Genomic DNA, 12,731 nt, shown 5'->3' on the forward strand with positions numbered 1-12,731 from the left:
CAGCTTCTGGGTAAAGGTGTGCCAGGTTCTCCTTTGAGTTACATGTCCTAAATTTTGGTCACCTGTTTTGCTCTTTGGAGACATTTTATGTTTGGTCTGAGTTTCTCTCCGTATTCTGTCACAGAGAGGACACCGTATGATGGTGTGACTTATAAGATGGGTAGGTGAGAGCTTCTGTCCAGTGGAACCTTTATTTTTCTCAATTCCTTTTCTGACCCCTCTTGTGGACTAATCGGCTGAGGCTGTCAGATCTCATCAAACTGTTTGAGAAATCATATAAATAGATGTCATTTAATTGAGCAAGAGAATCTCTCATGGCTTGCGTCCTCCTAGAGCAACTACATGGGTATGTGATTACATTTATCAAGAACTTTTTATGGGCCATGAACTCTGCCCAACACTATGCATGCATTATTAGCCGTCTTTCAAGGTCGGTGTTATTACTCGGACTTTAGATGTGAGAAACTAAGGCTCAGAGAAGACAAGTCCTTTGTCCAATGTCATGGAGACAGCATGGTCGTGCTTTCCTTGATGCTGCCATCCTTGTTGGTGTCATTGCCCACTTCATTCATTCACTTAGTCATTCAGTCATCCACTTGGAGTCATCATACGTTATCAAGGGTTCTTGCAAGTGCTCAGGCTGCTCTTGTCTCCTTCCAGGAATATGAATTCATCGTGCTTCCCAACGCCTACATGATCCACATGCCTCATGCCCCCAGCTTCGACATCACCAAGTTCCGGTCCAACAAGCAATACCGCATCTGTCTCAAAACCCTGAAGGAAGAGTTTCAGCAGGACATGTCCCGCCGCTATGGCTTTGCTGCCCTCAAATATCTCACGGCTGAGAACAACAGCTAGCACCAAGAAGCTACCACTAGGGATAGGCATTCTGCAGGGGGAGAGCCACTTGCTGTTTGGGGCCCAGCCTTCGAACTCAAAGTTCAGCAATGCTTTTTTGGTTGTTTTTATTTGTCTCTTTGGCCCAACAAGGCTGCCCACACCACACAGACCTGGGACGAGGATCCAGCATTCCCAGAATGTGGAAAAAGAGCTCCTCCACGTAGTCTCTTCAAGAATGGGATAAGGAAGGGTGAGAGGGAGCAGTAGGGCTACCCTACCACAGAGCTACAAGACCAAGCAGGTCTTTCAAATGTCTCGTGGTTTTCTAAGAAAGGGAAGTCGGAGTGCTGGGGGTCAGCCATTCCAAGAAATAAAGGCAAAAATATGTCTTCGTTCAGAGGAAACTTTCTTCTTTGCCCTGCAATCTAGCTGAGTACCCAAGGGAAGGGCAAACCAATGATCAGAACCAACCATTTAAAAAAGCCCAGTGGAGACATTGTATCTGACGGGACCTGAAGGTGGGGTTGGTTGGTTCTTTATTCTCAAGGTCACTATTGTTTTGATTTATTTTTGTTTGGGGGTGGGGATTTTGTTTGTTTGTTTGTTTCTGGTATGGGAATCTGAAATAGAATATCTGATCTTTTAAGGCTCTGAAGGAAAATCAGCTGCCTTAACCAGTACCCCTCTATCAGCAGTGGCCCAGCAAGGAGGAAGAGTCTTCGGCCAATAGTTGAGCATGGGCAGCCTTCTACGGGATTGTCACTGAGGCCCCCATGACCTTGAATTTCCCCCTCCCCAGAATCCAGGGGCTAAGATGGAAAGATGAAACCCAACTATTTCACAACCAGTCACATTTTCTATTGGCAATGACTGATTCCTGGGGAAAGGGCTTTGAAGGGATTGTTTCAGTGCACAGGAAAGGTACGAACCTCTCAGGCCTTTATAAGAACTTTCATAATTCATGCGAGCCCAGTTCTGAAGATTCACACGCCTGTTTGGAGACCATCGGGAAGAACATGTTGGGTTCCTCTGTGTTCGCGTCCACCTCACTGCAGCTGGGACGAGGTCAAAACCTCAGGCTCCCTTTGGGCCTGTCCAGAGGGTAGGCAAGCACCTTCACTGTTACACAGATTGAGGAGAAACTGGACTTCTTACCCATTTTCTTGAACCTTCAATATTAATGTTGTGTTTACATTGATGAGAATAAGAGTCAGTGCCCTACTCTGCTGGGCAGTTTGTATTGAGTTGCAATGTAACCAGCGAGTGCTGCATTCAATAAACGGAAGTACAGACTGTTTCTTCCCCCCCGCCGGGCCTCCCACTCTTGTAAGAAGCTACTGAGACACCCTTCAGTGTAAAGAGCCAGACTGATAAACAGCAACTTTACACTTTCTGCTCCCGGTTTTCATTTCTCTCGTTTTTCTCCCTCCCTGAGGTTCGATTTCACTTTCTCCTCTAACCCACAAAGCATTTTCAAATTTTGCATTTAGTTTCAGTACAGATGTTTTCTCTACCAGATATATAATAGGATAGCAAGGTAAATTGTGGGCCCCAATAGTAAAGTGAACCCCCACCCCTGTGTCCTGGTCGTCATGTGAAATCCCAGGCTGGTTTCCTTGATGTGTTATGTGCTCAAATGGATATTTCAGTCAGATTTATTATTTTTTTAAACTTAGGAAAACAACAATATATGTATATATATCATACATATGTTACATATACAGCATATATTCAGCATGTATATTACACTATTAATACCTGAATATTGTAAAAAGTAAATATTACAAAAGCTTTCAAAGTCCGTGGTAAATCCCCCTTTCTCCACTGGCGTGCGGGAACCAGTGCATAAGAACTTACTGCGTGCATCTCTTTTTTTCTCCTATGTTCAGTGACATCACATTTGTAGCCTAAAATCGGCCGTGATGAGAGTAGTTACAACGCACATCGGGGCACCACCACCCCGAGAGTTGGTTGTTAAGCATGTCCCAGCACGCCAGTGCCTTCTTCTCCTCCCTGTGTCTGCCCTCAGAACTCCTCTTCTTGCTCTAGAGGAGGCCGCTGTGAATAGATGTATCAAACAGCTTTGACTTAATCACTGCCAGCTACTTAAGCCAAACAGCACAGGTTCCTCAATGGTAAAAATTGATTTTTAATTCCTTAAGGCCTTTTATTTTTAATCTTTTTCATGCACCTGAGTCATGCCCAGCCACCTTGCTTTCACTGGCAGTCCTATGGGTATCATAGTGACCAAGATAATTCGTCATCCAAACTGGGTCACCTCCAAGTGTGCAAGAAGGTGCTGATTGCTTTGAGACAATAGGTACCACTTGGAGGAGGATGTACCTTTATGGACACTGAATTTGTAAAAGCCAGAAACTGACACTCCAACAGGAGAAAATCCTGTTTCCCTAAAGACAGGTGCCTGACACACTGAAGTTGATCTCAGTTAAGGCTGGAGCTCAGATGTTGGCCGATGTCCAAGTTCAACACGGAGACCGTCTGCAGAACCAGCAGCACGAATTCCCAGACCTTATATTGGCAAGAGCAGCTCATTGCCAGCCATGTGTGGGGAGCTGCAGCCACTGGGACAGAGGCAATAGCTATGGATGTTGATTTCTTCCTGTTAGTTCCCTAGGGCAGAACAAGCTTAGAAATGGGTCACAATGATGTTTTCATGCTTAAATTAGCCACTATTGGCATTCAGCTGGAAGAAAAGGATTCTCTCATTTAGCCCCCATAATATTCAGTATCCGGGAGAACTAAGATTTATTGAGGAACCACTATGTGAAAGGACATTTCGCATGCATCAGCTCATGGAATCCTTGCAGCAAAACAACAAAATGGATATTACTGGTTATAGATGAGGAAACTGAGCAAGCTCTGGGAAATTTAGTAACCTCCCCAATTCACATAGCCAATACACGGCAGAACTTGAATTTTAAACACAGGCCTACTTGTTCGAATCCAAAGCCAGAAAGCAAGCAATGCTGCTCCCTTCCCCACTAAGAAAGAAGCAGGTTAACTATTGGCAGGCAGGAAGATTTGAACCTACATACCAAGATTATTAGATTTCTAGTCTTTTTCCTTTAACACCCATGCAATAACACATACAGCCTAGACAGCAGCCTCTCCTGGATGCTCCGAATCTTGCTGTGCTTGTGGACTTGCTGAAAATTCATTTGTAATAGACCCAGGCAATCTCTGATCATATTCGCACAGTTAGATCAACTCTAGGGGGCAGTAATTGATTCCCTGAATGCTCCTGGGTTATTTCCTGGATGGCATGGCACAGGTAGAGACACTCCGTTTTAAGCTCCCCCCTTGGACCTCAGCGCAGCATGCTGCTTCCAAGTGATCTCTGTGTAGAGCTGATTTACAGAGCACATATTTGCTGACTTGACTAATGGCTTCTTTGTACCCCATCATGAAAGGACAGACCCTACTTTAATTCTGTTCCTTTCAAAGACTCTACTGTCTTTGAGTTAAGGCTTCATTTATGGTCACCAAGCCTTTAGGGAGCTCTGTGTTAGTAGAAGGAACGTGATTAAAATTCCCTCTCTGACATGGCTTCTGCACATTCTTGGTGAAGATACTAACAGCCACCATTTACTCAACCAAAGCTTCAATGGTAGTTGGCACTGAAGCGTCCTCATAGCGACATTCTAATACAAGGACAGTATTATTATCATCATTATTAAGGGAACGGAACCAGCCCACAGAGAAATTATGTGACTTGCCCATATCACACAGGTTGTTCATGGAAGTGTTGGAATTTGAACCAAAATATGTCTGACTTCACCCTAGCTAGTGTGGCTCAGTTGGTTGGAATGACATTCCATAAACCAAAAGGTTGTGGGTTCAATTCCTGGTCAGGGCACATGACTGGGCTGCAGGTTCAGTCCCAAGGAGCAGGGGAAGGGTGAGGTAACCAATTGATGTTTCTCTTACATCGATATTTCTCTCCCTCTCTGCCTCATTTCCCCTCTCTCTAAAGTCAATAAGCAAGTCCTCAGGTGAGGATTTCAAAAATGTGGCTGACTTCAGAAACCTATATTTCTCTACTATATGCTGTTTTCTCCTCCTATGATACTGAAATCAGCTTGGCCCCTGGGCTGATGCAGTCATACCTTCCTGTAGGTCATGGTTATGTGCTTCCCCCTCGCTTTTTAATCCTATGGTTGATTTTCCAATGTAATGCCATTGAAGTTGATGGAATGTCAGTTATCTGCTAAATGTGTTCTAAGAAATTTCATACCCATAGACTAACATCAGAGAGCTACCATGCTCTTTGTGTTTATCCATTTAACAAAAATGTTCTTAGTGCCCTCCCATTTCAAGGAATGATTGGTGCTACCTGAAAGGAGATAATAGAGCCACCACGAGAAATGTAGGGTTTCTCCTTATGAATTGGGATGGAGTTGGTCATTGGTTTGTTCCAACAGACAGATAGCCTTGAGAGACAGCATCTAAGGGAACGAAGTTCTGGGAAGTGTGGCCAAGGTGCGATACCAAGGCCATCTGATCAGTGAGTCTAGGATGGCGCCGTGAAATGACTGACACAGTTTGCTCAGAACAAAAGCCTTCAACAGATTCCTGGGGAGGTCGTGCCGCTGTGATTCCGAAGGGAGAAAAGAAGGGCTCCAGTGCTGTCAGAATCATTTCACTGTAATCGTTGTCATTTCTTTCTGTACTGCACAAATATCACTGAGCATCTACTCTGTGATGAGCACTGTGAGGACAAGTAAACCAGGCCTAGTCAGCGTCCATGTCGTGAACTGTTCCCGAGTTAGCTACAAAGTAAACAGAATGCTGAGATAAGTTCCACTCTCTGACTTTCAGGAAAACCATTTTAGTTTGTTTTTAAAGTTATGGTTTCAAACAGCAGAATTACAAGAATAACACAAATAACCTGTATGCCCTTCATTCCAATTCACTAATTAACATTTGGCCACATATAGCTCATATCTCTCTTTCTTTTTTCTAAAACATTTCAGAGTGAATTGTAGATGTCATGCCCCTTAAAATCTGAATACTTTAGCATATATATTTTTTAAAGAATAGGGACATTCTCTTATAGAACCACAATGCAATGCTCCAATGCAAGGAAGTTAACGTTGATAAAAGACCTTCATCTAAGACACAGTCTACTTTCAAAGTTTGTCAGATGTTCTAATAACATCTCTATAGCAGTAACCGCCTCTGTCCCATTCTGCAGCCCCTGATTCCAGGATCCAATTCAAGGTCAAATACTGCATTTAGTTGCTCGCGGTCTCTAATCAGGAACAATTCCCTGATCTTTCTTTGCACTTTCTGAAAATGACTTTTTTGAAGTGTATAGACAGTGGTTTTGCTAGTTTAGTGTCCTGAGTCAGAAATAGGTATGCATAGGCAGACCAACTCATAGCTGAGGTGTATATGTATATGTGAGGTTTCGAGTGCATTAGTATGATGCAGTATAATGATGAGAGACAGTGTTCAAGAAGCCAGGGCTCAGAAGGTTCACCATTGATGTGTGTGCAATGCATTCGTGAGCTCGTCCAATAGGCAGAACCCTACATGGGGTCACGTGACACATTGTTGACCCCACTTTGTTGCCTTCATCCCCAGAAAACAAAAGTGATCATTTTTTCTATCTGCTCAAAAGTTTTATAGCAACTTTTAAGATATATTCATTAATTGAAATGCTTTGTATTTTAGGATAGATGTATTTTATGTCTGGATATTAGTGTTATCCTTTTCAGTTCTTTTTTTTTTCCTGTTTCCCAGATCTACCAGAAAAAAGATAAAACAACAATGCAAGAATTCTTTCCTTCTCTCCCACATCATTACATAGGGACCCACATTAGCTAGTTCATTAACATGTCCACCCTCCCCAAAGATTATTTAATACTTAGGTAGAACTGTCTACAGAGCACTCCTGGAGATTTACAGAAAACAAAGAGAGTTGGGGGTGGAGGGAAACTAAGAGGGGACATCAAAGGTAGGTAGGGGGATTCTTGCAAACCTGATCTAGGAGCTACACCTGATTCTTGCCAAACCCAGCATGGAGAGGCTTGAAACTGCTCCATTTTTCTTGACCCTGATTTCCCCATGAATGGGATAGGGATTGCATCCTGTGGACTTTTAAGAGCCTTCACCTTCAGGATTAAATAGAGTTTATGAATGTAGAACAATCCCTCTGGCCTGGAACAAGACTCCTCTCTCTGGAGCACAGTTTCTATGTCTTTAATTTGAGATTGTTGATCTTCTGTAACCTAAACACAGCTTCTTTTTTGCTTTCGATTTGCTTCTAACAATAGGAAGCACTTGGGTGGTACTTGCTGTGCCTTAGTCATGGTTCTAAGTGTTTTGCATTTAGTAAGTTAAAGTAGCAAATACTATTACTAGACCCATCTCACAAAGGAGCAAATTGAGGAACAGAGAGGTTAAGTGATTTGCATAAAGTCCACAATATGTAGGAGAGCAGGATTTAACCCAAGCCGTTTGGCCCCAGAGTTCTCCCTCTCAACCACGATGCTCTACTGATTCCCTGACAGAGGATGAAGTGGCGTGCATGATGACAGACCCCTCACAGTGCATTGAGGGGGTGTATTCGTTTTCTACTGCAGACTAACAATTTAAGCGGCTTAAAACAAACCTGTTTATTAGCTCACAGTTCCCGTGGGTCAGGAGTCCAGATACGAGGGAGCAGAATGGAAGCTAAGCGTGGCTGAGCACCTTACCACCTGGTCGTGATCAGAAGCAGAGTCAGAGCAGGAACTCAGGCCCGACCTCAAGTTCTGCGCTCTCAGGAGCCGTGAGCAGGAGAGAGCGGCTAGGCTGAGTGCTAGGGCCGAAACAGTTCATCAAAACACACTCAGGAGCTGTCAGAGTCCGCAGGGGGGCTTCTGAAGGGGAAAATGGAAGGCTCTGGTTGGCTGGAGGTTAACAAACAAAGGAAGCAAAGGTTGAAAAGCTTACAATAAATCATCCAGGGATTTTCTTCAAGATTCCTGGTTGACTGAACAATGAAACTGGCAGGCAGAAAGCAGACAGCAAAGGAGGCTCTCTGCTTACTGGAGGGAGGAGGGAACTAATGGGTGCTAAGCAGCCACCGTGTACAGGTCCTGTGCTGGATGGCTAACCTGCATCATCTCATTTACTCCTCAGCCGTCCCCGTGAGACCGATGCTGTGCTCCGCATTTCTGTGCTTGGAGGAGTCAGGGTCCAGGAAGCGAAGCAAAAGGCCTGCAGTCCTGTAGCTAGTAAGGGGTCAGCCGGACTCCAAAATCCACGCCTTTTCACTGACACACAACCCAGAGGGGTTTCACCTGGGACTTCTCAGAAGGGAATGAAAGAAGGGAGTCTGAGGAACATGTTTTAAAATACAGGTTTTATTATTATTCAGGGGTGATGAGGCCAACAGATCAGGAGATGACGGTCACTGAAAAGAGAGCTTATTACAGTTCCCAAAAGGACAGGGCATGCCACACCATGGAGCACCCAATGGGGGAGCACCAGGTGGGTCAAGAAGCAGAGGGAATGGGAGAGAATGTGAGCTAGAGCCTTTATTGTGGTTTCCGTGGGAAGGCATGGTTGAGTCAGGGTGAGCAGGCTGAGGATTGGCTAACTAGAAGAATCCCAGAGGGCTCTGGGGTTGGGTCTGTCTCTAGTTGGCTGGTACCTGGTCCTGGGATATTGCAGCGGAGGAGTGGTCCAGAGTGTAAGAGCTCCCATAAAGGAGGCGGTGGCAGGTAAGAGCTCCCGACTGGTGGATTTGCATATGGAAGGCTAGCCCTGAAAGGGACAGTCAGTCACTCCAGAGTCAACAAATCCCCAGATGTCAGAAACACCCGTATCTTAAAAAAGAGTGACATTCAGCCAGGTAAACAGGCTGGATCAGCAACCTTCCAAAGTGGCTAAGAATGGTGCTCCTGGGTCTCCTCTTCTGTTCTGGAACAAGAGGGTGGGACTTCATTCCTCCCCCCAGGAGAGACCCCTCAATTGAATTACCATCATTTGGAGAAGTTGGGATGGGCATTATTTTCAGCACCCGGACAGCAAATAATTGTAGATCAAATGACCCAAGTGGATAAGCTAACTGGAATTAAGGAAGATTAATCAGAATAAGCTCTGTTATTCCAATATCAAGAATGTCAAGACCTTATTTGTTAAAACGAAGTGCTTGTAAAGGGGTGTGTGTGTGTGTGTGTGTGTGTGTGTGTGCAGTGCACACACACATCAAGCTTGCAGAGAAACGGAATTCATTTGACTGCCTAGGTGACCAGAAAAGTGTGATGTGACAAAGGACTGAGGCACTGTTTTTCAGATCTATTTTTTGGAACGGTTGCTTCCAAAACCATGCCTTTGGATGGTTCATGGGTCTAAGTAGAAATCGAATCTGCCTCCTCTGTCACTGATTCTTAACATTACTTGTCAGTGCGATTAAAGGTAAGGAATGGAAATAGGAATCAGATAAACCTTTCAGCATTTCTTAAGACACAGATACAATTTCTTATCATGACTTATAGGGTGTGCAGACTCTTTCCTCTACCTCTGCGTCTAACCCCATCTCACCACACCATACCTCACTGCCTACAAGGCCCTTTGCTGCTTCAACCAGCTACATGTCCTTCATTCTTCCATTCTTGTCGCTAGCATCATTCCATCAAGGAAGTGCTCACTGACGTCTCGGCCCCAGTCAGGCCCTGATGAGGCTCCCATAGCACCGAGTACTTCTGCTTCGTAACTACTCTCACAGTTATATTCCACGTTTGCTTATGTAATGATGTGCTCAGTGGCTACCTCCCTGGTAAGTCTGGGGGCTCTAGAGGCAGGTAAGAACTGAAACTGCTTTTATGCACCAGAGTAGCTCAAGCTGTGAACTTGTAGCAGGTCCTAAGTAGACATTTGTTAGATGAATAAATAAGTGAATGAACATGGCTTTTCTTCCCAGCCCCATTTCTGCAATAAACGGTCTTGTCGATAACCATGATCTCCTGGTCTGTTGGCCTCATCATCCCCAACTGAGCCAGTCTTCTTCTTTCCTTCGCTGAGCCTCCCTGTCTTCATCTGTGGAATGGAAGAATTGATTGTAATGATTGATTTCAAAAGCCTTTCCTGTTTCTGCACTGTTAAGGGTTGTGTAAAGGTTTTCTGTATCCCCTGAGGGAGAATTTATCTCCTAAAGAGGTCTGTTTCCTCCTCATGGCAAGGAGACATGGGGTCCTTAAGGATATGGGAAGGCAGTGGGGAGGGAGGTACTTGCAATGGTGAAGGGTGGTGAGGGAAAGCCTCACTGATGAGTTCAGAGACTTGAAGGAAGGAAGGGAGTGAGACAGGTGGCTATCCGAGAAACAGCAGTCCAGGTAGGATGAAAAGCTGATGCAAAGGCCCTGAGGCAGGAGAATCCTTGGAGGGCTAGAGTAAGATTAGCAAGAAGGCAAGGATGGCTAGAGCAGCGTGGCCCGGGGAAGAAGGATAAGCAATGAAGAGCAAGAAGTAAGGGTGGGAGGCGACAAGATACACAGGGCCTGGCAGACCATTGTAAGACTGTCTTCTACTCAGAGTGGGATGAGAAGCCATTGGAGGGTTTTGAGCGGAGGAGTCACATGAACTTAGGACTCAACTGCATTCCCGGATGACAGTGAAAAGATTAACTGTTGTCAATTGAGTTCATATTCCCAACAGTTGTAAATTCTCTGGAGCTCCATTTCCATAAATTCATGTCATGCCATCAAGGTACTGCAATTACTGAAGAAAACAAGCGAATACAAATACATGCCTTAAACAAATAAGCCAGCCTTGGAGTTCCAACTATTCATTCCCTTGCCCTCTTTCCAACTGCCTCTGTGCGGATGGTACATACAAACATAACCCAGCTTTGGAGTAAACCTGGAACTTAAATTTTGTCCCTGAAAATTATTAACTGTGAGACCCTGAGCAAGTAATTGTTTAAATTCCCATAACCTTGTCTGCAAAATGAACACAGACATACTGCTTGTGTTTGCTTATGCCACGCGGGGCCAGGGAATAAATGAAAACGCACGCGTGGTGTGCTTAGCACAGTATTTGGTGAATACTCGGTACTCGGTAGGTGCTCGTTTCCTTTCCTCTCCTTCCTTTCAGAAAAATAAGTAATGCATAAATGGGAGGCTGGGATTTGGGGCACACTAAGAGCATTATAAGAGCACCTGTTTGGACAGAAGTTATTTATGTTTCCAAGCACTCTACCAGACAATTTTATGGGCTGCCCTGGAGGAAGAGAACTCTCCTTATTTTCTAGATGGAAAGAGTAAAACCCAGCAAGTTGGAGAAGCTTGTACAGCATCACAGACTAACTTCACAGCAAAGCAGGGGGGTGAGCTTCACCCTCCTGCTGCCTATTCCTCCCTGTGTCCTTTTCACAGTCAACCAGTTTCAGAGAACACAAGGTCCGTGACCGGTTTAAATAACAAAGGCAGGTCCCATCGGTGTTATCCACCCCTCGCCTGAGAATCGCTTCTGAAGTCCCCCAGATGTGTACAAACCACCTGTGATAGATTCAAGGAGCCACCCATCTTCAGGTAGACTCATTCTGGAGGAATTTCAGCTGAGAAATCCTTCCTTGGCCTTTCTGACAGTTCCCTGCTCAGCCGATAGAGAAAACAGTAGGCTCTGCCTTTGTGGACTTGACTTAGATCAAAAAGAAACAGCTGACTGCTTGTCTGGAAATGACAGTACAAGGAAAGAAGCAGGTCAGCGTGGGATCGGCGGGGCAGGAACGGAGGAGGCCCCGTCCCACCCCCCTGAGCTCCAAACTTTGATAAGGCAGATGTCAAACGTGATAGGAAAAAAAAAAAATAGACATGATCCCAGGAACTGACTCTTCAAAAAAGCAAAACAACTAAGATAAAACAGTAAAAATGAAATCTGACAACATAATTTCAAATATTCCTCTCCAGAGATGAAAGAAAGAGACCCCTTAAGAAGTTAAATTGGCTGCACAGGTGGGTCTGTCTTAGGGACGATCCCTTTTGGGTACAAGTAACAAATTTGTTTTAAATTAACTTTAAACAAATAAAGATGGATGTATTAAAAGGATTCAGGGATAAATCACAAAGTCCACAGGCAGCTAAGCCTCTTTAGTGGTTGTGAATCTCATACAAAAACCAAACAAACAAAAAACCCTCAGATATACAAAAAATACTACATTAGCTTGTACCTGGTTTTGATCCGCCCATTTTCCCAGGTTGGAGGGATATAAAAACTTGGTTATTTGGGGAACAGTCTTGCCCAGCTTAGTCCAAGGGGTCACCAGAGGAGAGAGGAGGCCTGCCCAGCCTTTGGCCGGCAATCCTGAAAGTTCCCACTGGTTGTCCCATTTGTCCTTTCGTCCTAGTCTGCACTGCAGGTCTGGAAGCTCTGCTACTTTCTTGCGGTATCAGACAGGACTCCATTTGGCTGTATGTAATAAAAACAAAATTGCAATGGCTTGATTAAGATAGAAGTCTAGTTCCCTCTCATAAAAAATATCCAGCCACTTTGATTACACGGGTGGTCAGCTAACATTGGACATTCTTTTACTACAGAAGAAAGAATGAATGGAAATTGGGGAGCGGTCCTCTGGGCATGGGGACTCTGGAGCAGGGTCCTTTCTCAGTCCCCTGAGGCAGCCCTCCCTCCGGGGTTCCGCCCACACTCAGACACGGCTTCAGAAGTGTTGCATGAGCCGCTGCTCTCCCAGGTCTTTCTGCTCTCTACTCTCCACCTGGTCTGCTTCCACTGGGCACGCTCCCATGTCCTCAGACCTCTCTTCCTCCTTTCACCCCCTGGGGCACCCTGGACTATTCTTCAGGCAGTTTAGGGATTTGACAAAGAAGCTAGGATAATAAAAGCAACTTGTACTTATTGGTTCCTTTGTGACATGATGG

At 44.8% G+C, this 12,731-nt stretch overlaps 1 protein-coding gene across 4 annotated transcripts in view; it reads left to right on the forward strand.

The window, feature by feature from the left end:
• The window catches only part of LARGE1 (LARGE xylosyl- and glucuronyltransferase 1), a 522,466-nt gene that overhangs the window by 471,732 nt on the left and 38,003 nt on the right, over positions 1-12,731 (forward strand). For 3 of the 4 annotated variants that reach the window (XM_090272547.1, XM_090272549.1, XM_090272548.1), the window contains exon 15: positions 661-1,441. The exons of the other annotated variant lie outside the window; for it this stretch is intronic. In XM_090272547.1, coding sequence (XP_090128673.1) covers positions 661-858 — 198 coding nt within the window. In that variant the 3' untranslated portion in view covers positions 859-1,441. Of the gene's footprint in view, positions 1-660; positions 1,442-12,731 lie in introns of those variants that run through there. 4 annotated transcript variants of the gene reach the window in all.

This window comes from Furipterus horrens, unplaced genomic scaffold, assembly GCF_987537825.1.
Source record: "Furipterus horrens unplaced genomic scaffold, mFurHor1.1.pri manual_scaffold_4, whole genome shotgun sequence".
NCBI classification, from domain to species: Eukaryota; Metazoa; Chordata; class Mammalia; order Chiroptera; family Furipteridae; genus Furipterus; species Furipterus horrens.